This window comes from Idiotropiscis lumnitzeri, chromosome 9 (genome assembly GCF_059441095.1).
Source record: "Idiotropiscis lumnitzeri isolate Australia: NSW breed Sydney's pygmy pipehorse chromosome 9, RoL_Ilum_1.0, whole genome shotgun sequence".
NCBI classification, from domain to species: Eukaryota; Metazoa; Chordata; class Actinopteri; order Syngnathiformes; family Syngnathidae; genus Idiotropiscis; species Idiotropiscis lumnitzeri.
This window is the reverse complement of record NC_142399.1, coordinates 13,877,636-13,905,616: the sequence shown is the minus strand read 5'-3', so window position 1 is coordinate 13,905,616 and position 27,981 is coordinate 13,877,636. Positions and strand designations below refer to the sequence as shown.

At 42.0% G+C, this 27,981-nt stretch overlaps 1 protein-coding gene across 6 annotated transcripts in view; it reads right to left on the bottom strand.

Annotated features, from left to right (window-relative positions):
- Positions 1-8,079: 8,079 nt before the first annotated feature.
- fgfr2 (fibroblast growth factor receptor 2) overlaps positions 8,080-27,981 on the bottom strand; it is a 33,932-nt gene continuing 14,030 nt past the window's right edge. For 3 of the 6 annotated variants that reach the window (XM_088304041.1, XM_088304042.1, XM_088304037.1), the window contains 13 exons: positions 26,837-26,960; positions 23,511-23,701; positions 22,293-22,437; positions 20,553-20,752; positions 19,824-19,963; positions 18,338-18,459; positions 17,450-17,560; positions 17,153-17,343; positions 16,442-16,564; positions 14,658-14,728; positions 11,494-11,631; positions 10,991-11,096; positions 8,080-9,700 (listed from right to left, as the gene is read on the bottom strand). In XM_088304041.1, the coding sequence (XP_088160167.1) occupies positions 9,536-9,700; positions 10,991-11,096; positions 11,494-11,631; positions 14,658-14,728; positions 16,442-16,564; positions 17,153-17,343; positions 17,450-17,560; positions 18,338-18,459; positions 19,824-19,963; positions 20,553-20,752; positions 22,293-22,437; positions 23,511-23,701; positions 26,837-26,960 (1,827 nt within the window). In that variant the 3' untranslated portion in view covers positions 8,080-9,535. Of the gene's footprint in view, positions 9,701-10,990; positions 11,097-11,493; positions 11,632-14,657; positions 14,729-16,441; positions 16,565-17,152; positions 17,344-17,449; positions 17,561-18,337; positions 18,460-19,823; positions 19,964-20,552; positions 20,753-22,292; positions 22,438-23,132; positions 23,272-23,510; positions 23,702-26,836; positions 26,961-27,981 lie in introns of all 6 variants that reach the window. The other 3 variants (XM_088304039.1, XM_088304040.1, XM_088304038.1) reach the window with 3 other exon arrangements.

Genomic DNA, 27,981 nt, shown 5'->3' with positions numbered 1-27,981 from the left:
TGCCATTGCTATCTCCTCAAAGAATGCTAATGCGTGGCTTGCGTTGTACTCTTTGTTCTCTGAAGCAATCTTAGCAGGATCTGGACTTTTGCACTGATGTTTGCTCTCTTCACTGGATGAAATTGGGGCGGGGAAGGGGATAAAGACTTAGCTGATGAAACCATTATGAACATTTTTTCCTTCACAAATCCGTTCTTCTTGTACTCCACAAGATCATCGTCACAAAGTGTAAAGATTAAAGTCATTGGAAAAATGCAAGCCAGTTCGAATTCCATCCATCTATTTCCTTAATTAAAGCTGATGCTAATTAGAGAACAGGCCTGTAGTTGTTTTGTGATGATGGCATAAAATCAATATGCCTCAGGACACATCCCTGAGGATCACCAGTGTTTGGGACTAGTGTGGAAGTGGTTACCAACATGGATGGCAAAAAATTGTCTTTAGGTCATGTACGCAATAAACACACCCTCTAGCCTCTGTAAGAGGGTGAGGCTATTGAATACACTAAACATAATATCATTTTTGTTTTTTTTCTCCTTTTCATCTGCTTACAAAGCATACCCCATGGCCATCTAATCGTCTGATCATATTTATTAGAACCCTCTGGCGATTAATGATATTGCTGTTTTGGCACTTGAAGAAGTCTCATCCGAGGGTGTGGATCTGTTATTCCCCCTCAGGGAATGAAAACCCAGACTTAAGGCTCCAAATCTTAGGAATTAGAGCAAAGCACCAGAGGTTTGTTTTCGCAACCCTCTGGTGCGTCTCAGCCTGACTTCACAAACGTGGCCCAGCTTGGTTTTGTGCAGCTCACGCAGACTTGCAGGAAGAAGCCGTCACTCCAGATGGTATAGTTCAGTCTTTGCCAGCAAGCGCGTCTGAAGGCCTGGCTGCTGGCCTAGAACCACAGCTTCTGACAGACGAAAGCCTCAGGCCCTTCTGAACCGACACAAAGCACCTTTTCAGGGGCCCTTGCTGCTTTGCCTCCCTCTTACTTGCGCAGTTAGGGGCGAAGCACCTCATGGAGGCTGGGATGGAAAGTATTCACCGCAGAAGTGGGCTTTGGTTCAACCTCTGCATTCATCAGTTGCCAAGCGAATCAGATAAAAAACAGTCATATGAACCCACTTTTACTTTGCATATCTGTACATAAATGTACTCTATGTGTGTGTCCGATGTAGAGACGACAGGCGCTAACCTGCAAGTGAACCTAATACTCCCACAGTGCCTGAATCAGCAGTGGACCACGCTTGAACTGTTAGCCTCGCTGCGCATGTACGAACTCCAGCAACCTCAGCACCCTGTACACACCTTCCTTTGTCTTGGAAGAAAAAAATAATAATAATGATGCAACATTCAGCATGGCAAGTGGTAGCAACAAGAGATGATGAATTGGGCTGGACTAAAAACGAAAAAAAGTCTTTGAAGTAAGTCATAAGTACTTTAACGATCCCTTCTTGTCTGGGCATGACAGGACACAGGACTCCATTTCATCTGGAGCAAAGAACCAGATATTGAGGTAAGTACCCCAAAAACATTTTCTTTAATAAGTTTCTTACCAAAGACATTAAAAAGGAAAAATAGGTAGGTATCATTTTACCTGGTAACAAAAATGTCAGATTTCTTTTTTTTTTTTACTGGAACTGACTGAAGCAGAAAAAATAAGTTAAGCAAACACATCTTAGAAAAGAATCAAGAAAAAAAATAAAGCACTTTTTGAGGTTGCAAATAGAGTTTGAGTGAAGCGACTAATTTGAAATGAGATGCACAGTTGAGTTTTTTTGTCCGCTGGAAAAAGTGATGCAGGTAGGAAGGCAGGCCCTGTCCTGTTTAAGATCCCCTCCATCACCACAATATTGTGCTGGAGATTATTTGTCTTTTGGGTTATGAAAACACAAAGATTGGCATTAATATTTTGAAGGGAACCATGCTCCAAAAACACCCGATTCATGCTTTGACCTGCAAAATAACACAACGACAATATCACACAATGTTTTCAACCTCAATCTCGTTCTGCCTTCTGTCTTAGAAGCGACATGAATCATGACCGGTTCGTTTGAGTCGTTGTCATCAGGTGCGTTACCACCGCCCGGGTGGTCACAATTTGCCTCAACAGTCAACTCAATTGATTCTCGACAGCCGGTTCATTTTGGCATTTCTGTGATAAAGGCTTCAAAACAAAATCTCCATCCACTTTCCACGTCTTTCCCCTCATCAATCTCCCATCATCCACCGACCTTCCGTCATCCAGCACCAGAGAGTCTCCTGGGAGCCCCTCTCTGACCAAGTGCTCTCCTGCACAGTTTCAATTAAACATCATTTATGAGAAGTCTTTGCTTTTACAAGTTGTTTTATTGACATGACTCTGTGTTTACTCATGACAGTATGAGTGCAGCCTGAGTGGTTAAGTCCTGTCTGTCTCCCGACACGAGGCCAGCGCAGACGACAGCCTCTTTACTGTCAAAAACAAACTTTCTGTCCTCAAGCAGTCAGATCGCAGAGGAATGAAGAGTTTTCTTATCTTTGGCTTGCATCTCCTCCCTCGCGGTGTCTGCTTATGAACTGATTTTTCAATAAAATTTGGTCGATCAATGCTGTAATATGTTTGCTCCTAAGTTCTGGCAGTTTGTGCGTGATTGTTATCTTTTAGCACAGTCCAATCGCTCAGATATTATACAGCTGGAATAATACTGGCGCTCTGGAAGGGGCATATTCTCTCGTTAGCGCTTAAATCAATTTGTGACGCGCCTTTCTTGTGCATTTTCAAGGTGTGGCGAATTTGCTGTCTAAACTTCAGACACACCCACTGAGTTTAACTTGGAAATACGTTAGCAACCACCAAGGAAGCGTGATTCAGTGAATCTGAGGGTGGCCATATGATCGTGGAGTTTCATGAGATATCAATTCCATTAAGATCCATATTGAAAATATATGCCAATTTGATTGTGAAGTGAACTTGCACCCTGCATTGGGATGTTATCAACAGTGACGTGAGCGGCTCATCGGCAGTCCACTTTGTGTTTTTGCATGAATTTTTTTAATACAAACAATACAAGCAATGTAATCACAATACCGCGCTCATAACGGAACACTTCGGAGGTGGTGCACATTTAGCGGTGACCGAGTTGCAAAAAATCTATAACTCATTGCCAAGATGTAGTTCAAAACTCCAAACCCCCACCAGCTTGAGGAAATGGTCCCCACTTGGAGAAACATTGTCCTCTGGTGCTAATGCTTTTCTTAACCAATTAAATTTACTTAATGACGTCACTCAGCCGTCATTGTACTATATTAGAGACACATATACTGTCATCGATGAGATAAGAGACAGGTGTGACACCGCGTTGGCATGTCAGTGCGAATCAACCGAGTTGCGATTGGTGGTGGTGAAATGACTCAAAATGAGCAATAAGATGTTTCACCTCGCCCTTAACCTCTGGAGTATGGAAGGCAAAAAAGTCTATGGGAGGATGTGTGCGAGGGTCACACGCTGATTTGAAGGTCGCCCCACCCAGAGTGGGTACATTTGATAAAATGCGTAAGTGGCACACTTAAGTCAAAGTGGGAGAAAATATGCAGCCAAAAAAAAAGTGCAACAGCACACCTTTTCTGACTTCAAGCACACAGGACTATGTACCCTTATAAGAGTGCAGCGATATTTGAGCAATTACCAATTGCCTTAACTTTGTAATTTATTCGTGGTTTTGATGTGAATGTAAAATAATATGCTATATATAGTCATTTGTACTTCTGTTGAATATCAAATAAATAAATACATAAATAATCGAGCCCATTTGAGTCACAGGTTTGAGCATTTATCCAAATCATTAATTATTATTTTTGTTTGTGCATATGATTAAAAAAAAAAAAGCACACATTAAAGTCGTGTATGACACATTGGCCAGACATCACTCGCATGCATGGCTGTCACTAAGTTATGACATCATCACTGCAGGACTACCCGAAAGGGAGTGAGGCTGAAGCTGTTGTCGTTGGCAAAGCAGTGCGGAGAACATTATGAGTAAGCTCAATTATAGGACACACCCAGACCTGTTAAACATGCTATGAAAGTGCAGTGTATCAAACCTCATGTATCGTAATGGATCGGCGCTCATAATGTGAGCAGTAAACGCTGTAAAAAGAGCCACATTAATATCCACTGATCGAGTCAGCACAAAAGCAGCCTAGAAACTGCCTAAAAGTATTTTTTTTTTATTATTGTTTTTGAGTCTTGGCAGACCTAGCTGGATTGTTATCTTCCTCCAAACAATTTAGTTCTTGCTCTTCCTTTCCCAATGATTACACACCAAGTGCTCTTGCCTCAGACCTCCAGACGTAGTACAGTCAGTTTATAAACTAATTCAAAGTGGGATGTGTTAGCCACAACTGCAAATGTTTAGAAGATCCCAAAGGCCAGCAGAGCTTATTTGTCCTTACTCACACATGCACAGCAGTCCCAAACGCAAACATCCAGCCGACTTGGTAATCCTTCCATGCACGACCAGACATAGTGCCTTCACAGTGCATAATCAAACACGAGCACAACCGTCCCTCACACGCTGACCTTGTGGTGAACCATTCATTATCTGCTGCCGATTGCAAATGGCGGACTGACGAATGCGCAGTCTGATTCCACTCCATAAGTGTTCTATGAAAAATATACCCTGGATGGAAATTGTTATGATTAACAAAGAGATGTGCAGATGTTCGGGTAAAAATAAGTTCAACACTAATAATGCTGAAAATAAAAATACATCACATAACATAACTATTTATTTGACATGGGCGGCTCCAACTAGAAAATGAGGAAATTGCAGCAAGTCAACTTGCTGCCAACCACCTTTTGGTATTCCCAAACATCAAACAAGTGTATACAAAAACGTATGAAGAGGCCTAGCTGCTGCGTGATGTGCCTTCATATACCAGGAAAGTTTCTCCAAATTAATGTTAGCTCTCAGTAAGTGGGTAAAGGGAATGATATTTAAGATTAAGTTGGAGCTATCACGCTAAAGCTCACGCCATCTCCCTCTCCGGTATTGGTGGGGTCTTATCTCCAATGGATATGGGCTCCTCTGGCTTTGCACAAAGCTTTGTGTTGACATTCCAGAGGACCAAGATTTGTGCAAACACACCAGGCCCCACCAGATGGCTGTTCAAGGGAGGATGAGGCAAGGATGAAGGACGTTGAGGAGGATTATGAAGGACGGGAAGAGACAACACAATGACTTTAGCCACCAAAAAGTCAAACTCTCCATGCAGGCAACAAACCACTTCTTCTTTCAAACTTTGCTTGATATTCAACGAAATACCATACCATGCGTAAAAATAAAGTATTCCAGCTACTGCCACAAAAGTGACCAAAAACTAATATTTGGGGATCAAAGGTGAATCTTGCCAGCATATGGAGGCAAAAGCTCTTCAAATGAAAAAGTAATTTAAGGCTTTAAGTGACCGTGGAGGGTCATGTTTATCAGATTAGGTCAAGAAAAATATCAGTGCTCACTGACTCCTTGGGAATTTGAGCAGGGAGGAAAACAGCAAGAAGAGAGCATGCTAATAATGTCAATAAAAAAAAAACCTTATTCACATTCTGCCAATGTTTACATTTTATATTTCATATCATACAGATATTGCATGAAGCCCACCCCATTGTTATTAAATAAACAGGGATGGGCAACAAGATGATTTGAGGTTTGAACGTCAGCTTCTACGTTCCATCGTGTGTGCTTGCATGCTTTTCTGCGTGCTTCCACATTCCAAAAATTTTCTACATTTTCCATACATGCGAATGTTTTTTTTCTTTGTACCCAAGCTCCATGTCAGAGGCAAACCAATTCAAGAGATGCTCTATAGAAAATAGATGAACAAGCAATTGAGGTCTTCGGTACTCTACACCCCACGTCGCTATATAAACAACAGATAACAAATGTTTGCTCCCGTCGAGCAGACATCTTTGATGTCACATTTTTGATATCCCATAATGTGATGTCTTACACACAATGGAATGTCACAATGCAACAATCTAATCCTCTATATGCCCCCCTCACCTCACTCGCTGCCTGTGTGTGCCATCAGCCTGCTCCACAATAGACAGCCAGTCTAATAAAAGTGCGCAAGTGTGGATGGATATCCGGCTGCCTTTCCCTCCACCCAACTTGAATGAGGGTTAAGGTAGTTTATACTGACACTTTGCTCCATTTTCACATTTTGACTCCCCACCCCCAACCCCCACACCCCACTTCTATCCTCAAGGGCTTTAGTTGCTTTCTTTGACGTATTCAATGGAATAAGAGGAATGCTTTCACAGGGAATTTTCCCTCCAAGCCCTTTTCAGGTTTCCGGAGACATGAGGGGGCACGTCCAGTGGAAGACACGTTTGTATACGTGCTTGTCTTCTGGGGATCACACCTGGTGATAGGATGGATGAAGATGTTAGAGTGTTGACATTGAATGACGTTAGAATGTTCTATGTTGTTTAGCACTTACACACTTGCTGGACACACGTGACAAAGAGAGTTCCTTTACTATAACCTTAACACCACTTGCCAGATGTGGCCTGCTACATCATTTTAAAGCAAATCATGTGCACCTACTTCATGTTTTTCACTTAAATCTGTATCAAAACTGCTGAATGTCTTCTGTTTTAACATTGACATATTACATATGGCATTTATGTTGTTGACAAACCCATTTTGGAAATAAATTGAACAATAGTTGAAGAAAACCATCCATTTATTGTACATATGTAATGATATTATGAAGCGATTATCCAATTGCGTGGCTCTCAGAGGGAAACCTCACTTGCAAGACAGCCTGTGACAAAAACGACTTTGAAACGCGCGCTTTCCATCATTACATACATTTGGCTCAATAGAATGTGTGCAAAAATAATAAGTAATAATAATAATTTTGAGTGAAACAGTCAAAACTAAATCAACAATTTAGAAAGAGGAAGAGTTTTGGCTCGTTTATAATGTTGCTCCAAAACAAAAATATTTAACTCTTCTAAGATGTCAATATTTTAAAAAAAAAAGCATTTCTCTTTGCCTGTGGTGGTTTATGGGCCTTTTGTGCTAAATACTGGAGAGCTGACGCTACCAAATCCAGCCTGCATGCTAGCCAATAAATCAACTTTGATTAACTTTAATGAATACAGATAAATCAAAGACTTACTCTGTAGAATTAAATCTGTTCTGATAATGAAGAAAAAAAAATAAACAAAACAAAATCAATCAGCTAATCAGACCGAGTCATTAGCCTGCCAAGAGGCTCACAGTGGATCTTTGTCTGATAGCAGATGAGGGCACAGTTACACTATCATGATAGTGATGAGCTCTTTCTTCATTAATGGAATTGCTTCGACCACTTGCATAGATTTCCCATCTAAGCTTATTGTATTGTGACTGTTTTGTTGTGTGGTATCTTCATAAAAACACCAGACTCACTCAGAAAAGACAACTGAAGTGAGATTACGATTTAAAGAGAAGTCCCACTCCTATTAAAACAAAAAGACTTAGATACAGAAAAACATGCCGTCCTTCCAGATTGTCCGGAAGCTTACGACAGGTGTAAATTCCCTTATATCATGGAGTAAAAAGAGAATCAAAGCAGACAAGAAAGTATGTAATTTTCTCCCATGCAAAGATGGTGATGATCTTGCATAACAGGATTTATGTCGGCGTCATAATAAATATGACCCAAATCTGAGTTTTATGCAACAGCTGCCCAAACTTAACATCATTAGTCAAGGCCAAAGAATCATTTTTTGTTTCTGTGATTTAATTATATTATTAATGCTAAAATATAATTGAAAATGCAAAAAAACTCTTTATTAATAGCAATTATAATTTTGTATCCCTAAACTAAAAATGATAATAATTATATTTTATTACAAATATTATATATACTACTGTTATTATCATTACCACTATTATAATAATTCACATTATTTATGTATTTTTTAATTTTAGACATAATTCCTCTCCACCCATTTTCTAACTAAATTTAAAAAATAAAATACTTGAATAGACCCATCAGCTATTAGTGGTACAAAACAACAAATTCACAACCAAAAACAAATGTGGTTTTAATGATTTATTTGCAAATGTGACTGGTACATCTGCAATCGAACAGCTTAATGTTGGTCCAGTAGAAAATAAAACCACACTGATTTCATACGCTTTAAGTGTTCGATTGGCAAGTTAAGTTTGGGTTCTAGGTTTAATCTAAAAGAGGCAGCGGATAATTAGTGGAGCAGCACTCAATGCAGAAAACCTTCGCTTTCTAAAGTAAAGCTAAGAAAGGTTAAAAGGTCTGAATCGAGAATACCATCAAGGTTGACATCAGAAAAGAATTAGCTTGCTATAAAATATACAAATTTCCCCAAATTTTAACTTAATATTCACATTCATATATAAAACTTAGAAAACATGGTTCTGTCAAACCCGCTAAAAATAAGCCATTTTCCATTACTGCAGAGAGATCATTTTTTAAATTACCATACAATTCAAGGATTACTTAGATATTATCTTCATTATTAATAACATCATATCGATTTTGTTCTTTCTCCAGACTTACTCATTAATACAAACATCACAAGTCAATAAATTAACATGCTACCTCAGTCCCTGAAAGCCAATACTTAACCATGTGTTACTGAGTGAGTGTGAGACAGGTTTTTCGGTTCGTGTACGTGTGTGTGTGTGTGGGTGGGGGTGTGTGTGTGTTATGTGAGTAGAAGCTGTGTGCAAACCTGGCTTCTACTCCAAGCTGGGTGAAGGGTGAGTGGTGTAAGGAGGGGTAAGTACCTTTTTATTTTTGAGTCCATACAAAAAAAATAATTCATTGTAAATATATAATATATATTTATACATATTTGAAGATATTTACAAATTTACCCAAAACTACACATTATAGTGTATTTTTTTCTCTAGAATAATTGGGGGAGGGAAGTGAAAAAGAAAGGCATCAATATTACAAAATAAACAGGAAAGCAATTTGTACGTGCGCTCTCCCTCTTCCTCGGTTTTGTTAGTCAAAGCTTTGTCTTTTAGTCCTTTTTCCTATTTTTACTCCTCTTCTTTAAGTTCATATTGGTCCATACATTCCTCCAAGAGCAGATAAAAGTCTGAGAAAAAAATGCCAGCCACTGGAATGAGGTCTCCAAACATTGGACATTCCAAACCTTTTTGTGTACAAACTGATATACAGTAAATATATATAAAAAAAAGTCTCTGTTAATATGAAAAAAAACAAGAGATAAGGACCCTTGAGAATGTCAGTTCATCCATTCTAAAAAAAAAAAAAAAGCTCAGCTTGGGTCAGGCCCCTTATCCTCTTCTTAAGACACGAGGGCATGTAGAATGTAGTGCATGCAAATGGCAGTGCAACAGCGCTTCTGCCAGCCAGGTCCCGATGGGGTCCATAAGACAGCTGGAAGCCAGAAGGTGGCCAAAAACGGAAACTGGGAGGATTTCAGGGCAGGAGACTTTGCAAAGTGTGATTTGGGTTCTCAGGAAAGAGTACAGGGCGAAGCTCATGTTTTGACGTTGCCATTGATATGCTGATACTTGGGGAGACACGGCTCATCCGGTAAGGGCTCGTGTGAGAACACCGAGTCATCGCCGGACGAGCAGGAGCTGCGAGTGTCCGGGAAGATTGGAGAATACTGCTCTGTGGGGGTACACAGGTCCAGATACTCCTGAAATAAACAGAGATAAAAAAGGTTGGGATGTTGGTATTTTACAAAAAAAAAATCAAAAGGGCAATAATAGGCAGTTTTGTAATATAGCAATGTATTTTTATAAAAACATGATGAGATGAAATGTAAAGAAAGTTGTGAATTTACTGTAGTATTTATGAGCTGGATGTTTACCTTGAAGGGGTGTGGCCTAGAGAAAGCTCGTAAATTGGGGCGAATGTTGGCTGGACCAGTTTAAGACTCCTTTTTGTGCATGCTTGTATGGCACTGGTCAAAAAGCTCAAGATGTCTTTCTGATCAGATTCTGATTTAATTTGAGATTTTGATGCAATAATGTCAGTAGAATAGTGACCTTGGTATAATCTGACTACTGTGCTTCATCCCTATCAATGTGTTTTTAAGACCTATTGCAAATACAATGCAATAGCCAAGATGGAAATGACACCTTATTGCATTTATGTTGTGCATGTTTGATGATGCATGAATATTTTGTGCTAAAATAATCTCAACAAAAGATCAGATCAAATTTTATTGGAAAAGAGAGCTACAAAAGAAATGAGCTGTGAATAGCTTGTGTGTTCCGTTCTTTCTTGCGCCTGGTTTTTGACGACAGTTTCTGGGTCTGCTTGTGAGAGAAATGACTTATTGTGGTTTTCTAGAAAAGAGCACTGGCTTCCATTTTCTCAGCTAGAAAAAGAGAAGGCTCGCATTCCTAAAGACCTCCACATCTGCCAATGGTTTAGGGCAGAGAGAAGAGTGGGTGGGGGGTTTATTACATTTCAAAAGTTCAAAATGAAAGTTGGGCTTTTTTGGCTTCAATTCATGGAGTTCCAGAGCAGAGATTAGTTTTGACAGCTTTCCATCTCCTCTGCTCGGCTAGCAGATACCACAAAAGACGGGGAGGGGAATGGACTTCGCTATAGGGAGCATGGTCCCAATGAACAGTCAAATTTACGGTACCGTGTTGGCCTTGGCGCGTTTTATTTTTTTATTTATTTATGTTTTTATGGGTATGTTAGTGGAGGGTCTTGATTAATACTTTGTACCCACAACCTGGATCAAGCTTGCAGAAACTGTTCTGTTGAACTTTGCATGCACTGGCGAGAGTATGGTTTGGCTTGGATCAAAACTCATGTTACGCTGTGTAGGAATGTATCATATTATTCCATTTTATTTTCACAAAAGGTCGACTTCCATTTGCCAGGAAAGCATAACATTAGCGCAGTACGGTTTCAAACCACCCTGAATTCTTCCCGGAACTTTGTGGAAGACCACGGAGGCTGCACTAACCTCATTGGTGCTGAGTGTGAGAATGCGATCCAGGTCCTCGACAAGCTGCTTGAAGGTCGGTCTATGGGATGAGATGGCGTGCCAGCAGTCTTTCATCATCATATAGCTGAGAGAGAGAAAGACACAAAGTCAACGTTGGTGTATTCAACAAAGCAGGTAAAGGTGGTCATCATTCTTTTATTACCTCGCCCTCAGTTTAAAAATCTGAGACCGGGCTGTCAACAACCAATGTTCATAGAGTAAAAAGGCTGCTGAAACTTTCATATATGATTTCTGTACCCTGCCATGTCATTTGCTTTCCAGTTTAACGTACAAAGCCTACAAAGTGTCATTGTGCTCTCCGTGAAAGACAGACAGTGATAGCAGCTCGTGTCAGCTGCGCAACGGAGGACAGTGACAGAATGGACCGAGGAGACAGACTAGGCCCCAAGTCATGGGTCTGATGAGGCACCATAAGAGGGCCGATGTGCTCGTTTCTATTGGAACATATCAACGACGCTTACAGCTCATTGGTGCAGTTGCCAGGCTTGTCCATGCGATGGCCCTCTTTGAGCAGCTTGAAGAGCTCTTCCACAGGGATGCCAGGGTATGGTGAGCCCCCGAGGGTGAAGATCTCCCACATAAGCACCCCAAATGACCACCTGTGAAGGGAAAACAACACAGGCACAATAAACAACGGCAGATTCACTTTAAGTGTTGTGGCAATGTGGAACAAAAGCCTTGACCTCAACGACTCTCATCCAACACATTATTCTAGAATCAGCTGGTTTATGTTGTTGGGGTTTCCCTCATGGGACTGTTATGACTTTATAAATCATATCAATGTACACGAAAGTGATTTGATTTTTAAGACATAAAAGTAGACACTTGATGGGCCAGATCAGGCCACCAGCTTTGAGTTTGACACCCATATTCGGTATGAAAGGACAAAAATGTCAGAACACCTAAAGTCTTACTTACTTAACTTCATGTTTTCTTCCCATTTAGATCGGGTCACATATGCATGTTTCTAGTGTCAATGCCGCCCTTCATCTTGTGACACCAACCCACTCCCAGTGCCACTCCGGCCCTGATCCCAACAATGGCTTTTGTGCCCGTTGTGAAAATTACACAGGCTAGCATTGTCGTGTCGCTCCACACAAAAACAAACCGGGCCACCCAAACGGCAGAGAAATGAGGAAAGGCCAATTGACCGTTTGATTAACTATTAATTACTTCCCTGTTGTAAATCTCAAGAATTCTATGATTCGGTTTTTGATGCGGGTCAAGTTTAGACAGACTGGAGCCACATCAGATCACTTTTTCAATGCTGCGCCATACGACTAAGGTACGCTTACAAACGCAGATGTATTTGGCAAGGTGCTTGAATCAAGAAAGCAGTGGGACGGCTGGTATATCAGTTTCTTCCATCTGTTTACACAAGCAGTGCCATGTTCATGCTGGTCTCGCTTGTTGACACACTCGTCTCTCCTTTCTGGACTACTTTGTAAATGCCTCTCAGCACTGTGTCACCCCCTCTTCCCCACACGGTCGTGTCCATGTGCGCCCATCCTTGACTCAACAAACAAGCATACGCACCAACATGTGACCTTTTACTTCACCTTTCATGTATTCCAGAAAACACGGCCAAATGAATCAATGGACTGGTAATTCAAAATAATGTAGCTGTATATATGCCAGTGACATATAGTGACAGGCAGAGCATTCAAATGCTATGGTTTTTAACGAATTGTTTTGTTTGGTGGCATTTCATCCCGGAGGCTCCTTAGGCCCGGCGGACCGGGGCCCTCTGCACTATGTGTAGGGTCTACCCCGGTCAGTCTGGGACAGGGGTCTGTGCGTTGGCGGAGCTCCCTGTGGCCGTGGGCCGTCAGCCATCTCAGCGCGGATGACCTACCCTGGGTACATTTTCTCATATGGTTTCTCTGTGCCTTGCCATGTCTTTCTTCTAAGATGGTTTATTAAGTTGTGTGAATGCGAGTGTTCTGTGTGTATGCGAGTTCAGGCGTGTATGTGGATGTGTCTTGTGTTTATGTTGAGTGGGTGGAATGGGTTTTAGTTTTTTTGTTGTAATTTGGATGTTTTTATTGTACAGCACTTTGAGTTGCATTTTACGTATGAAAAGTGCTCTATAAATAAAATTTGATTGATTGATTGATTTTATGAGATTCTTCAAATGTAAAATACGTGTGTTGGCTCAATAAAGTTGTGCAACTGCACTACACTAGAACAGTTCACGCTTTTGTGCTCTGCAGGAAATTTTATGATTTTGAAAAAGGTAAGAATGAATACAGATGTGAGCAAACAAGTCAATAACGTCAGAAGATCTCGGGAGCCTGATGACCTGCAAAAATCTGGTTCGAATCTGATTCAATCTCCCCCTCGACAAGGACTGAGACCATGATGCCATCTTTCTGGCAATGAGCTGCACCATACTACATCAACAAGGGACAACTTCCATTGTAATTCATGTATTCATTTAATCTGATGTCATTTGGGGATTGCCTGTGCACTGTTAGTGTTAAATTAAACAGCACTCACACACTCACACACACACACTTCCTAAACAGCCCTCTTCCTTTCATAATGTTGTGATGGAACAAACAATTACTAAAAGTGAGTGATGAAATGTAATTAGCTGAGAGCGAACAAAGAGGACTGCCCGCACTCCCGCCCACTCTCCTGTTATGATTGATCGGTGCTGCTCTGTGGAACATGACTGGCATCGTGTGTACATGCAGATATTATTTACAGACGCACACATGCACGTACATAAAGACTTTCAGATGTGGACTGAAAGGAGGTCATTTTACTCCAAAAGCTAACTGGAACTGCTCCATGTTGAGACTGCTACTGGTGCATTTCTCAAAGACACACAAATGCATGTTGGATGCAAAATCTCTTTTTCGGAGAGGTCATCTTGCAAGGCATTTACCTAATTGCCACATACACCCTCTGCCGCCTGCGTCTGGAGCAGAAACTTCAAACGACGCTGTCAGGTTGCATACGACTCAAACACCAAGAAGGGAGAGTTATGCTCTCCCTTTGTTCTCTTTTTAGAATGAGTGTTCTTGCACTTAAAAAAAAAAAAAGAAAAAAAAGGAGCGCGCGACGGGTCAGCAATTCACATACCAGATGAATGGAAATAAGATTGGTGCAGGGGGGTGAAAGATGGTGGGAGGGATTATTTAGAGCATCTTCAAAACGATGAGCCCCCATGTTCAAAGTGCGGGGAAGACAGGGGGCTCGAGCAGGAAAAGGAGTGGGATGCAGGGCTGCAGCTTTTGTCGCTCTTAGACGAATATGGGGGCCCAAAAAGAGGGGAAGACTTCTGAGTTGGGACGGACAAGCAAAATGTGAATCAGTGGGGGAGTAGGTACTGGTGGGTTCTGGGCTCCTTCCAGGACCCTTTGAAGCTGCTCAGATTAGTAACACAGCATTGGCTGCAAGTCTAGCGTGAAATCCTCACTTTTGCCACAAACCGGCCAGCGTTGGCCCCCTATCGGCAAGCAAGCTCTCCACCCACCAAACACCTTACACTAACTTCCATTTATAACCCTGCAGCTGCCCAAGCAATTGTGTGCATGACTGTGGAAAGTACAGATACTATGAATATCATTATTGTATGAGAGTGGTTAGGCAAATTTTATTGACAGAAATTACTTACACATCACTCTGGTGAGTGTAGACCCGGTCAAAAAGCGCTTCGGGAGCCATCCACTTTACAGGAAGACGACCCTGGAGACAGACAAAAGTGAAAAGTCAATCAAAACTTTCAGTTCTGGCCTGATCAGCATTTTTTACGTTTATCTCCGCTGGGAATTGTTACGCGAAGAGAGGCGGGAGGATGAGTGAGCAATAGAGATGATGAACAGGCCTTGGATAATGCGCGGTATCTCTCTTTGTGCTATTAAAGCACTGACTGGAAAGCAAAGCTAAGCAGCCAGCCACAATCAATATTGGTTTGATGACTTGGACACTCGTGTGCTTAGTTAGGTGAACATCTGAATGAGCCTTTGCAAAAGCAGATCTCGTGAACCCCCAGTTATCCAGACCCACCTAGAATATCGTTAAAATCCATGATATAGAAAGACAAAGTAAAAAATACTTTTTAATATAGATTGACCTCTCCGACACGTTTTAAACTTAACACCCACTTAAACTACATTCACACTGCAGCTAGATTCCATTATTTTTTTTTTGCCCACGTGTGGCACATTGAATTTCCTCATGCAGTGTGAAGAGTAAAATTCAGATTTTTCAAATCTGAACTGGGCCTTTAATATGTAGATATAAATCCTGATCCGTATGCAATGTGTCTGCAGTATGAACACTCATCCGTACACATGCAACCATCCAAGTCATCAAAAGCCAAGTATGCGCTTGGCACGGAACGGGAGAGAGCGCTCGGGAGACAACTGACATCGGCCGGGAATCTGTAAAGTTGTTTTGAGTAACCCACTTGAAACATGAAGCATAAAGTCGACGTTTGTAGCAATTCAGCCACCCAGACGGTTAATTTTTTTACATGCAGTAGTGATGTCATCTGTTGAAGAGGTTTCCCCAAAATAGGTCTACCTCCCCTGACCTCTTTAATCTGTCAATATGAGATGATAAAATGAGCCCTACATGCGGGATTATACTGAATTCAGTAAACAATTCTCCATGTGTTTAATAATTGGCTGAAAAGTGCACCGGCAACTGTGGCTCTCCTTTCCCACATGCAGAGGAAATAGAGTAAGTTTATTGTTAAAACTTATTAAAAAATGAAAATGTGACGGCAGAAGAGTCAATGATGAACTCATAAATACAACATTACATACCAGAATTATTACACACCAGAAAAAAAATCATGTATGTATGCCGACACCTTGAGAAAATAAACATAAATAAAACCAAAAGAGCACAACAATGGCAGCTCTGTCCAAACGTAACATGAGCGAACGTCTTCCTTGTCACGGCTGCCATTGTCATAATCATCATTACTCTCAACATCACTGCATAGTGTTGTTGTTGTTGACAGCTTGTTCTCCGCATGATTGTGCATGGGATGAAAAGGCAAGCATGCATACGAAATGAGGGCGTGCGGACCGGGCTGCTCTGCGGTGGGAAAGAAAGACACCACTGGACCGCTATGGAGTTGTCAATTATGCCCCCCCCCTCCTCTCACTGTGTGTCTCTTTCTGGCTAATTGTATAAGTGCCTATGAAACTAAAGGAGGGAGAGGGATAAACAAGGCAGTCTACAGAATCCCGACATTCACAGGCTGCCTGGGAACCTGCGACTTCTGCCAAGACACAAATCCAAGAAAAGAGTGAAAAAGAAAGATGAGGGAAGAGAGTGAATTTGAAGGATGGGTAAATAAATCACAGTTTGTAGCACCCCCAGAGACTCCCCCCGTCGCTCAACGAGCAGAATGCCATGTGTGCAACATGCAGGTCGATGACTCACGTTGGTTGTCTTTTTATAGTAGTCGATGTTATGGACATCGCGGGCCAAACCGAAGTCAGCGATCTTCATGACGTTGCTTTCTGTGACCAGGACATTCCTGGCTGCCAGGTCTCTGTGTATACACTAGGATGGAGAGAGTGAGAAATGCAGTGGGAGAGGGGAGGGAAGGAGGGGGTCACAAAGTGGAAAAAATGAGGGCAAGAGAAGAATAAGACATTGACGTCACTCTACAAATAAATGAACTCGAAATCTCCAGGACACACGCAGGTAGCACTGCTCTGAATAACGTCACACGACAAAGTCTGCAATTGTTGTGAATGTCGGAAAAGTTTGGATTCCTCCTTTGCCACACGCGTGGTCAGCCGCAGATCTGTAGATCACGCATGTGCAAGAATGTGTGTGTACGGGTGAGAGTGTCGCATTCCAACAGTGAGCGGGAGCGTGAGGCTGTCTTTGGACAACATGGCTACACTACTATTGTGAAGGGGGGAAAAAAAATACAATTCCTCCACACAGAGGGGCCTTTGTCATGAGATGAGACACAATGAAGGGGATGGACACGGGGGTGACATCAATGTTTTTAAAAGATAAAACTCCCACTGTGACTCACAAGTGCCGGCCGAAGCAAAACCAATACAACACAGCGCTGGCCCCAAAAATTCTATTTTCTGGAGCCAGTAAATGGTCTTTTGTTTGCGGCAAACATCTTACCTTTTGGGATGCAAGGTACTCCATGCCCCGTGCCACTTGATAAGTGCAAGAGACCAGGTCTTTGAAAGTGAGCTGTTCGTCAGAGACGCGGGCAATGTCGTAGGAGTACTCCATTCCAGGGGGTCGGCGGGCTCGGAGGTACTCCCTCAGGTTACCTTTGGAGGCGTACTCAACAATCACATACAGGGGGCCTGCATCGGAGGAATGATTGCATTTACTTGTTAAATAACCGCTGTCAGTGCACTAAAGAAAAACAACTTTGCGTCCTGAACACAAACTTTGTATCCTTTTGCTTACCATCCTGTGTGCAGGCCCCTAACAAATTGATGATGTTCTTATGTTTACCGATCATCTTCATCATTTCCATCTCTGACACCAGGTCAGACAGGTCCTTTTCCGTGGCGTCATCTGAAAGCAAAAGAGGAATGATCGAAGGTTGCACAGGGAAAACAAACATGCCTACGTCCGGCCTTCCTTCTAACCCTTAACTCAGAGCTCATTGTTAGCCCGTCAGACAGCACCTTGTTTTGTAGTGTGCTTTGATTAAATGCAGCTGATAGACAATGTGGACTAAAGTTACAACACTGAGGGGGGATCCTCGCGCAGACTACAGGAGCACCTTTTCGGTGCCAGGAGGAGGAGAAAAGAATGACTTAAAGATGCTCAATCTGGATTCATTATCTGCTGCACAAGATCACTTTTCATAGGAAAGCGGTTGGATCCACGCAGCTAGAATGGCATTGCCTGAATTCCTCTGCGTCATGAGATTAACTAAAGGGCACATTTCTATAGATGAGGTTGGTCTGCTGCTTTACCTGATCCTACCCCAGTCCTACCACTGCTTTCATTAATAACAGCGGCGTGACTCGCGTCTTTGTGTGGGTGTTGAATGAGTTGCAGCCAGCTGCTGCTCTGGGGTCAGCTATGTGACCACTCCTCACCCTTACCTAGCCCGCCCGTCATCCCCATAGGTGTCATTCGACAACCACCAATAACAAATAATAATGACTCCCTCGGGCTCCACGTCGCCCTGCACTGAACTCTCACCGGAGCATAGATCACGTATAAAATGTGCTTACGTTGCCCACATAGGGTCAAGTGGTGCACTCGGCAACACTGTAGTCAGATTTTTGGTCCAAGTCAGCTGTTTATAACTAAAATCTGAATAGCTTAGGACCAACTTACCTTTCAACATCTTGACAGCGACAGTTAAAGCCTCTTTGGGTTTGTCTTTATCAATGCCGAGAGCTTCTGCCATCACAACTTGGCCGAAGCAGCCCTCACCGAGTGGTTTGCCCAAGGTCAACCTGCGGCCACACACAATGAAACACAGATAGGTTTCTGATTAGCAGCTGAAATGCAGAGTAAAACCAACACCATGGATTCAAGTGCCAATTCACTCCTCATGATTCAAATTGATGTGCGTGAGAGTAAAGAGGGAAGCAATCACACTTTCTAGGACTTTGAATTTTTCTCTCTTTTTTTTTTTTTTAATCATCATCTTTTCCACCAGCTCTAGCTTCAATCAGATAATGAAGGCGAGTGCATTATTGGCACATTGACTGCTTTAAAACCAGTTGGTAGAAACATGGACATTGCAAAAATCTGATAAAGCCCAGTGAAGGCACTCACTTCTAAACTGTTTAGCATGCTTTGGCATGTGCTAATATGCACTTAGTTGTGCCATTACACAAGCTCTCTCAGCCCAGACACATTAACTTGTGACGGGTGGACTGCTGCCAAGGTGCTGCCACACCGGCGTTCCTCACTACAGTTTTACGTGGAAATGTAATTACCTCTGTTTAGTATTCCATATTGTAAATGTAAACTACATTTTTTTATAGTGAAGCTTAATTCATACATGTAAGCTTTGAGTTGGATTCATGGATGGATGGCGAAAAAGTCGATAAAGATTTTTCATTGACACTGTTAGCCATCAATAGTTTTGGTTGTTTGACTGATTTTGTCTTTATTCATCATTTGATTGACAAGTGCGGGCCGCACCCCTACATTTCAGCAACTTGGCTATGTAAACTTTGACTGCAGGCAGAGTAAGGGCCGGGACCTGAGGCGTGCAGCCTGCCACAGTAACACAATCCCCTATCTGTCTACACACGCTCGCCACACTCAATGGCCGCCATTCTGTCCATGCAGCCTCTCATAATTGATGTTATTCCCCCCCCCGCACAAGCTGTAAATGTTTGCATTCCTCAGCATTCTGCAATTCCAACATGATCCCTAGGGCATTGGGTGACAAGAGCAGTATAAGGGCCCAAACAGAAATACACAACCATTGATTCAACCTGGGGAAAATGTCGCTTTTTTTTTTTTGCTTGTCTTTTAAAATAAAACACAAAATACAATTATACTGTTGGAATGAAGTCACCAATTAAACTCTTTTTTTGTCCTCGCGAAGACCCGCATCCAAGATGAATGCAGTAAAAAAAAAAAAAAAAAAAGGGCGCTTACTAAAATGCAGCCATCACATAATACAATTCTTCAATACGTAACCCTAACCTGCTGCTGCATTTATTTTCGGGGATAAGAACGCATACTGTTAGCAATTTGCGCTTCGTTAATGTCACCTCACAACATCCACCGTGATTAAGTCAAACAGGCAATAGATTTGACTGGTGTTAAGACAAACTAGACAGGGATGGAATCTGCTAACCTGTCTCTGGCAAACTCCCACCGCGGATCCTCGGGAAGGTCGTACTCAGGGATCGGGTCATCGTGCGCAGAACTCCGCCGCGTGGTGATGCGGACGAGTGGCGTGTTGGAGTTCATGGAAGCGCTGGAGTCAGCGGACACCTACATGTACAAAAAGATTGGCTGATCACCACTATCTGAGTTCAAGAGACAGACAAAGCTCTTGGACATCGCTAGAGGAGTCGCTTCGGTCCTTGTACTTGTATTGATATTATCAGCAATGTTTTCAGGTACAGCATATTAATAGGCTAGATTTCAAAACTTCCTATATTATCTTCAAAGATATTAATCTCTGTCGATTGCAGTGAAGAAGTGAACACCAAGAATGCATGATAAGCAGCCGTCCGTGCTTCTTGTTTTCATTTTTTCATTTTTTTTGTCTCCACTCAGCTTACCTCGACACAGGATTCAGCCTCTCTGCAGGGTGCATGTACCTTTTCATTTCACTTGAAGGAAAAGCATGACTCAAACATACAAATTGACATACTGTAGCAGAGCTGACTTGCTTGGAGATGCATGGTTCGAAGTACAGGTTTTTAAATGTGTATTTCTAATATGTATTTAAATTTTACCAACCATGCATGATTTTTTTAATTTTTTTTTATTCTTAAAGCAAACAGTATTTTTGTCTTGTTATGGTGTCTTGTGCTCCTCTAGGTGTTAGATGCCATAGAACTCTTTATCTACTTTCTGTTACCTGGCGGCGCAGAGGGATCTGTTTGCTCAGTTTGTGAACTGCAGGCTGGCTGCTAAAGTCCGGCTTTTTGGCCGTGTTCCTCATGCGGCACACCACCACGATGCCCACCATGCAGGCGATGAGGAAGACACCTGCGCAGTAAATTGCGATCTCCACATAGTCGGGAGAAAGGGGCTCCACGTTTTTCTCTGCAGCTGATGCAAATAAAAAGGAGGGACGGTGAGACAGAGATTTTTGATTAAAGTAAAAGTACTGATCATTCACAGATCACTCAAATCAACGCAGACAAAAACAGACACAGATGCTCTCGCATAACTTATGTGTAAATGTAATCAACATCAACTTTCACAAAAATTCTCTCTTCTCCAGGTACCAGCATGCCGAGTGTACCATGTGAGCACACCAAGAAAAAAAGAACACATGCCTCACTTAACTTCACACACAAAAGAGTGCAAGACATGAATTCGTGGATTTTGTGGTTTGTGCTTCAAGTTGGACTGCTCCAAAATGAATGAATCCTCAAAAGCATAAACATGCTTTTTTGCCATATGAAGCCAATTAAGAAGCCTGCCTGCCATCCACATGGGTGCAAAAACATGCAACATATTCAAAGAAGGAGGCTATGGGTGGATGCTGTTGAGAGTAATTCTCTTATGAAGGAATACTGAGGCCACGATGAAAAGAGAAATTACGTTAATGTAGTACTTGCAGTTCTTTCATGAGAAAACTGCTGATCATGGTGTCGGAGTGGCAAAACATTGAATTGTTAATTATTCTATCATGATTTGTTGGAATTGTATACAATTGTGTACATTTTTACATTAACTTATAATAAGCATTCATTATGTACTTTGGGTGAGTATTATTTTCATACAATTACACCGTTTTATTGAAATATTTTTTTACTTGACTATTCCCATATTGCATTGCTTCTTGTTATTTTTTTTTTTCACTGGGCCTTTAATACGCGCTTGTTATGGTATAATTACAACTCTGGATGGAATTGTGATATATATATGTATATATATATTTTTTTATCCAATTCTCCGATATGCATAACAGGCCTGTAATGCAACAGTGAACGACAAGAGTTGATCAACAAACACAAACAACCCAGCCCACACATACAAGAGTTGTATTTTTATGAGCTGGGATTGGGCTCTGATAATTCAGAAAGTAAAGCCAGATTTCATGCATAAATTGAGCTTTAACTTTCACTCTTTATTTCAAGAAGAAATAAAGACTCAAACAGACACCAATTATCAGAGTCAAAAATTAAATAAATGAGACATGCACTGACAAAAATTTGTCTAAATTGCACTGACATGCTTATTCCAAGGCGCAGGAGAGATGTGACAGAAAAGAAGGTGGGAGACCAATCCTCCCTTCCCTTTGGAGTCTGGAGACACTCAAGCTGCTCTGGGAGCTCTACTTCCGTCCCCGAGTTATAATAATTTGTCTGCAAACGAGCCTCTTATCTGCTTTGAGCTTTCAACAGCTTTCCAGTCCCGATCATAATAAAGAATATATGCCCCCTGTTGCTCTTGCATGACGCTATCTTGGGTAACGACCATGCAAGTTCATCTGAGTAATATTTGAATATTTGAGCTATGTGTCTTCGACTCCAGGGGGAGGACTTGCCTTCTCGAGACCAATGAAACTACACAATCCAAATATCTTGGGCCGTGCTGTTGCAAGAAATGGAAGGAGAGGACGGTTAAACGGTGTATTTACCTGGAAGCACCGTCAACCAAGCAGTGTGATAGGAGATCCCAATAGAATTACCCGCCAAGCACGTATACTCCCCAGCATGTTCAAATGTTACATTGGGCAAGTAGAGAACTTCTATCTCCTTATCTGTGGTGTTTACACCCGCGGTCTGGAGAGAGGAAGAAGGAGGAGGTGGAAAAGAAGAAGGAGAGGGGAGATGATAAGAGCCGAGGGGGAAGGAGGGGTTTGGATATAGCAGGGTGACAAAAGAAAGACAAAGAGGCGAAAAAAAACATGAGACCCAAAACACCAAGAAAGAAATAAGAGGATGGTTTCCAACGATGAGTTCTCATCTACAGCAAAGATGTTGGGGTGGATGAAACCAGGTGGGGGTGTGGAATAAACAAGAGCAACAAAGAACCCAATACACCACCAAAACATGTGAAATTAAAGGCAAATAAATAATCAGATAAGACATCCCATAGCCATACCAAGACACTAAAACTAGGGGCCAGTCTAACGCCTACATTAGACCGGGCACATGCACACACAAACACAGAGAGCATGGAGAGAACTGCTACATACACTACATATTGACACAGCAGACAAGACAAGAGATAAGAAACAAATGTGTGTGCTGTGACAATTTTAGTGTTTAGGTAGGCAGCTCCGTTCGATGCTTCCGAGGCTGAGCCAGTCTCAGCAGCTGCAACACAAAGGTGTAGCATTAGGGGAGAGACGGTCGTGAGGACCCAGGATCACCAAGAGACCACCAATAGGACCGCCACAAAACAGCGGGTCAGGGTTGAAGCCCAGGAAACCACACCAGGAGAGGAGGGAAGGCCAGTCAGGTCTTTGGGTTACCTGGGATGACAGTCAGCCAGCCAGACTGGCTGGCTTCCCCTATATAATTGGAGACTTTACAGATATACTCTCCAGCATCATCTGGCGTCACGTTGGTGAGGTTGAGCACCTCCGCGTTGGAGCTGTTAATGCCTGAACTCTGAAATCCACACATTATGACAGGACAAGGTCATCATCAGAATCATACAAACATGACAATGGCGTCTCTGAAATGCGCGAGTAGGAGAAGAAGAGGACGCCAGGAGCCACAAGAAATACTGTAAGACCTGTTAATATACATTTATAGTTGTGGAGAGAACATCATCATCAGTTTATTGCGGACATCGGGGAAGAAAAAGCGAGAATAATTTGATCAGGAGAATTTAAGCGGTGACGTACCTTTAGCACTTTGACATAAGGGTGCCCATCGGGACCGTAGCGACTGCCGTTCTGAGTGATGTGCTTCAGCCACTGAATATGAGGTTGAGCGTCGCTGTACACTTTGCAGACAAAGCGGGCGTCTTCTCCAACATAGACGGATGTGTTGGCGGGCAGGCCAGCTTGAAGAATGGGCCGGTGAGGGGACCGCTCTGGACAGAGGGAAGGTTCTTTTTAGTTTAAACTTCTAACTAAAAAGACATCCATATATATATGTATGTATGTTTGTCATTTGAGCTGAGGTGTGTAGATTTTTTTGTTGGGTTTATTGTCACAACAGTAAAACTGACCCTTAAACCTCATTTCAACCAAATACGAGCCTTATCAGTATTTAATCGATCGCAACTGTTTGAACTCTATGGCCTGGTAGAAAAGTGACTTTAGAGTACACAAATATGAGAAGTAGTCCATGGTTGTCCTTATATGGTGGTGTTCCATTCCTCTTCTTTGTTGAATAATTAGTAGGTTACAATGTCATGCACTGGTATGGTGCCACACTACTTAGCTGACACAGATATTGTCAGAGGCTGCAGCGGAAACACAAGCCACGAGAAGCGTTCAAAGTAAAAGGTCTTGAAAGCAGATGGGAAACATCTTTAGATCATCTATTTCATTTCAACGATTACAGTATCTCCGGGACTTCCTGAGTGCTGTGTATAAAGATTTCCTGGTAAACTCGGGCAAACAGAAACATGAGTGCTGACTTCTTATGGGAGAATAATTGGAAAGCCTCACCTAATTGTAAAGACATGGCCAAATATCCTTAAAGGAATTCATGCTGGAGGAGGACTTCCATAAAATTAGGTGTTTAAGCAGTTGGAGAGTTATGCTCGCATGTGTGCTGGAAAGAGAAACACCTTTGCGGCACCCCCACATGTCCTGCTATCTGCATTCTTCTGCCGGCAAACATTTGGACGGCAAATCCAAACAGAGCGAGACCTGTTGAACAATGCTCCCTTTCAAACTGCACCGGGCCGACACAAGCGTGTTGAGGAGCCCACCAACCCCCACACTGACAGCAACCACTCGCTGCCATCACACACACACACACACACATTCACATGGAATGACATCACTCAGCCTGAGGCACTGTATTGCTTTTTCAAACAATGCCTGAAGGTAAGTGCAGCATGCCATACAAGTTAAAGATGAACACCAAGGAACTCAGAGTTACTAAATGAAAAAATGAGATGAGAGAGTTTGTGTTTCTTTACACCTTTCTGCAATGTGTCAGATATTATGATTCCCACTCCTCCTTTCTTCATTGCCATTGTGCTCATGTTCATTACCCCACCGTCACTGTTTTTTACTCTCCATTTTGCAAAAGTATGTTCACCCTCTAAAGATTTTACGGACACAGAGAGGGAAAAAATGTTACAGTCATACTTTTCCCAATCTAAATGTAAAACTGCAGGCGACAGTAAAAAAAAAAATCTGGCAAAAATGAATAATTTGTCACCATTTAATGTCCTGAGGAAATACGCTCTCCCGGAAGAATCTTGACAGGAGTCATTGGCAAGAGATCATATTCCTCACACAAGAGAGCTATACTGAAGGAGGGGAAGACGTCAACTCGGACATAAACCCAAATCAATAGAGAAACGTCCCCTCTTAAGCACGATGATAGGAAATACTTTTAGAATTGATTCCATGCATGAATTAAGTGGGACTGACTTGACTTTGAAATATTAAACCGGAAGTCAACCCCCAAAAATTCTTTGCAATAATATGTTCTACGCGCCAAAATGGCCGACCCCTGAGATGTACAAAAACAGGTGGATTTTACTGCTTAACTCATATTCCCCAAATGTAATATTAATCAAAATGCCGTATTTTGACTAATGGGGCTCCATAGAACATATTCTTGCAAAGAATGTTTTTGGGTTGACTTCCCCTTTAAACATTCGATTGGCTATATTAACATGGTTACAATTTGTAATGGAGGCAAAAGAAGACAACGCACAATACTGTACGTAAACCCTCTCCGATCTGACAGAATAGGGCTTCTAAGAATAACCAAAAGAAACTGTGAAAATAAATTCGAGCCACTGCGTGCCGGCATCTCTTTTGACTCCTCACGTGTGTCTCATCATGCATTTCCACTCATGGTTATCCAACCGCTGCTCTGGCTTCAGAGGGCCAGTTTGAACCAGAAGTCTCTAGTTTTGCCTTGTTTTAACGGCTAATCTTGTGGGTCATTTAGGGGAAAAAAACACTGATAAGAGCAGTCTTTTCTGTCAAGTTCCCTCCTTTTCTGGTCTAAACCCTCTGCTCTTCTTTTGTACACCACATTATAAAGGAGTAAAGTGAAGCAAGAGGTTGTAGGGGGCAGATGCAGTGTGGAGCCAGACGTTTAGAGGCTTTACTGCTCGGCTATAAAACAGAACAAAAAACAGAAATATGCAGTCTAAAGCAGAGCTTTGGCTTACTGCAGAATCAACCCGAGCAGGGAGGGGGGCTGAATTAGGGAGTCTGGGTGTGGTTACACTATGTGCATTTGGTTATGCACTCATTGTGCAAGATCTCTCAGGTATTTCATCTGCATATGATGAAACACAGAAAGAAACGTGACTTAAAGCAGAAGTGCACAGCTCTGTTCAGGAGAATGGTGAGTGGGGTAGTATTTTGTCCCTGCAAAACACTGTCTCATGCAGTGAGCGGTGGACCCGTCTTTGTGTGGATCAAACATCTACACGGTTGTGGATTATTGACCTTTTCAGTCAGATACGTGAGTTCATGTGATGACTTGTAAGCGAGTCCTCATGAGCGAGAGTCTGCACCCTGACATACATGCTCACATTGATCCTCAGTCTTGATCCTACTGTTGTGCTACTGACTATTGATTCTGCTAACTCGGCAGGAAAAACAATTTGCTTTGTGTGCTCCAAAGGTCATGAAGAAGGGTTGACCAAGTTTGATGAGTGTAGTAGTGCTGACCCAAGCACCACGTGTACTCTTGACTTAGTGACACTAAATAATTATCTAATAATGAGTCCATGAAACCCCAGAAGCGTACTCAGTCTATTTATCTCCACTGGAAAAAAAATGTATTCTCTTTTGGGGTGAATGCTCATTTACTTTGTATTTCCATGATGACTATATAGCATGGAAAACGATTCTTCAAACTGACCAACTAAAAAGATCACAGGCGGGAAATTTAACTCTTACTTGACCCACACTGCCCAGCTGACACATACAAGCAAACATACTTTTTGAATTGTGAGTTCCATTGGCCCTCCACATTCTCCTAAATTAGCCTAAACTAAGTGTGTTGTGTCACTACTGACCGACAACATCCAGGGTGTAGGTGTGGCTGATGGATCCAAAGTCATTCTCCACCAAGCATGTGTAGTTGCCTTTGTCCGACGGAACCACACTTTCCATAATAAGGGTCCAGTGCTGACTCCGTACCTGCAGAGGCAAGTCATTGGAGACATAAGTTGAGTAAAGAGGGAAAAACACACACACATTGAGATCTACAAGTAATTAAAAGAAAGAGAATGAAAAGAGGAAGTGTGCAACAATTGTAAGGTAAAAGTACACGGTGGACAGGAAAGATGATCAATTTCACCTCCGAACTTTTCAGTGCAAGGATAATACAACTACCTACTTTCCAAACCTTTTGAATATTTCATGAAATACAAGAAGGTAAAGATAAATCTAATTTGTATGTAAATCAAAACACAGCAGTTTGTCACTAACCGATGCTTGTGCAGCTGTAAAGCCAACGATTATTACAGTAACAAGAATTGTTGCAAGAAAAAAAAGTAAGAAAATACGTCCACGTCATACATACAAAACAGTGAAATGAAAAATAAGTGGTAACTAACAAAGCATGACTTTTTTGTGCTGATATATTTTATGAGCCCTGCGCAAACTAGCAGGCCGGGATGTTTCAAACTTTGAAACCAATGTCAGAATTAAAAAAAACAAGAACCTTCTGTACTTATTTTCATTATTTCAAAGCGCTAAATGAGTTGCATCAACGTGTGGGACCAACAAGACCAAATAACAATAAAAACGATTTCTGTCTACATTGAGAGTGACTGGAGCGAGACAAGCCCACATTTCACACAAAGGGGAGCTTATGCCACAGGGTTGGGCTCAGGTACAGCTTTTGTCTAACATTTGTTGACCAAAAAAAAAAAGAAAAAAGGAAATGAGCTGCCTAAGGTTTGTCTAGCAGGCTGAATGTATCATTTTCACCCGGGTATTTTTTGTCTGCATTGTAATAAACCTGCTAAAGGCAGAATGGACGCAACATTAGCAGCTACATGAACACAATCTCAACATTAAACTCTCAACAATTAGCCGTCAGCTTTTTCGCTTGGCATCTCCGCAACTTGCCCGGGAAGTTTGAATCATCTGCTTTACTTAAGTGCAATTCTTCTTCTTTTGACAAAGGGAAAATATAACCGCTATTTCTAGGATG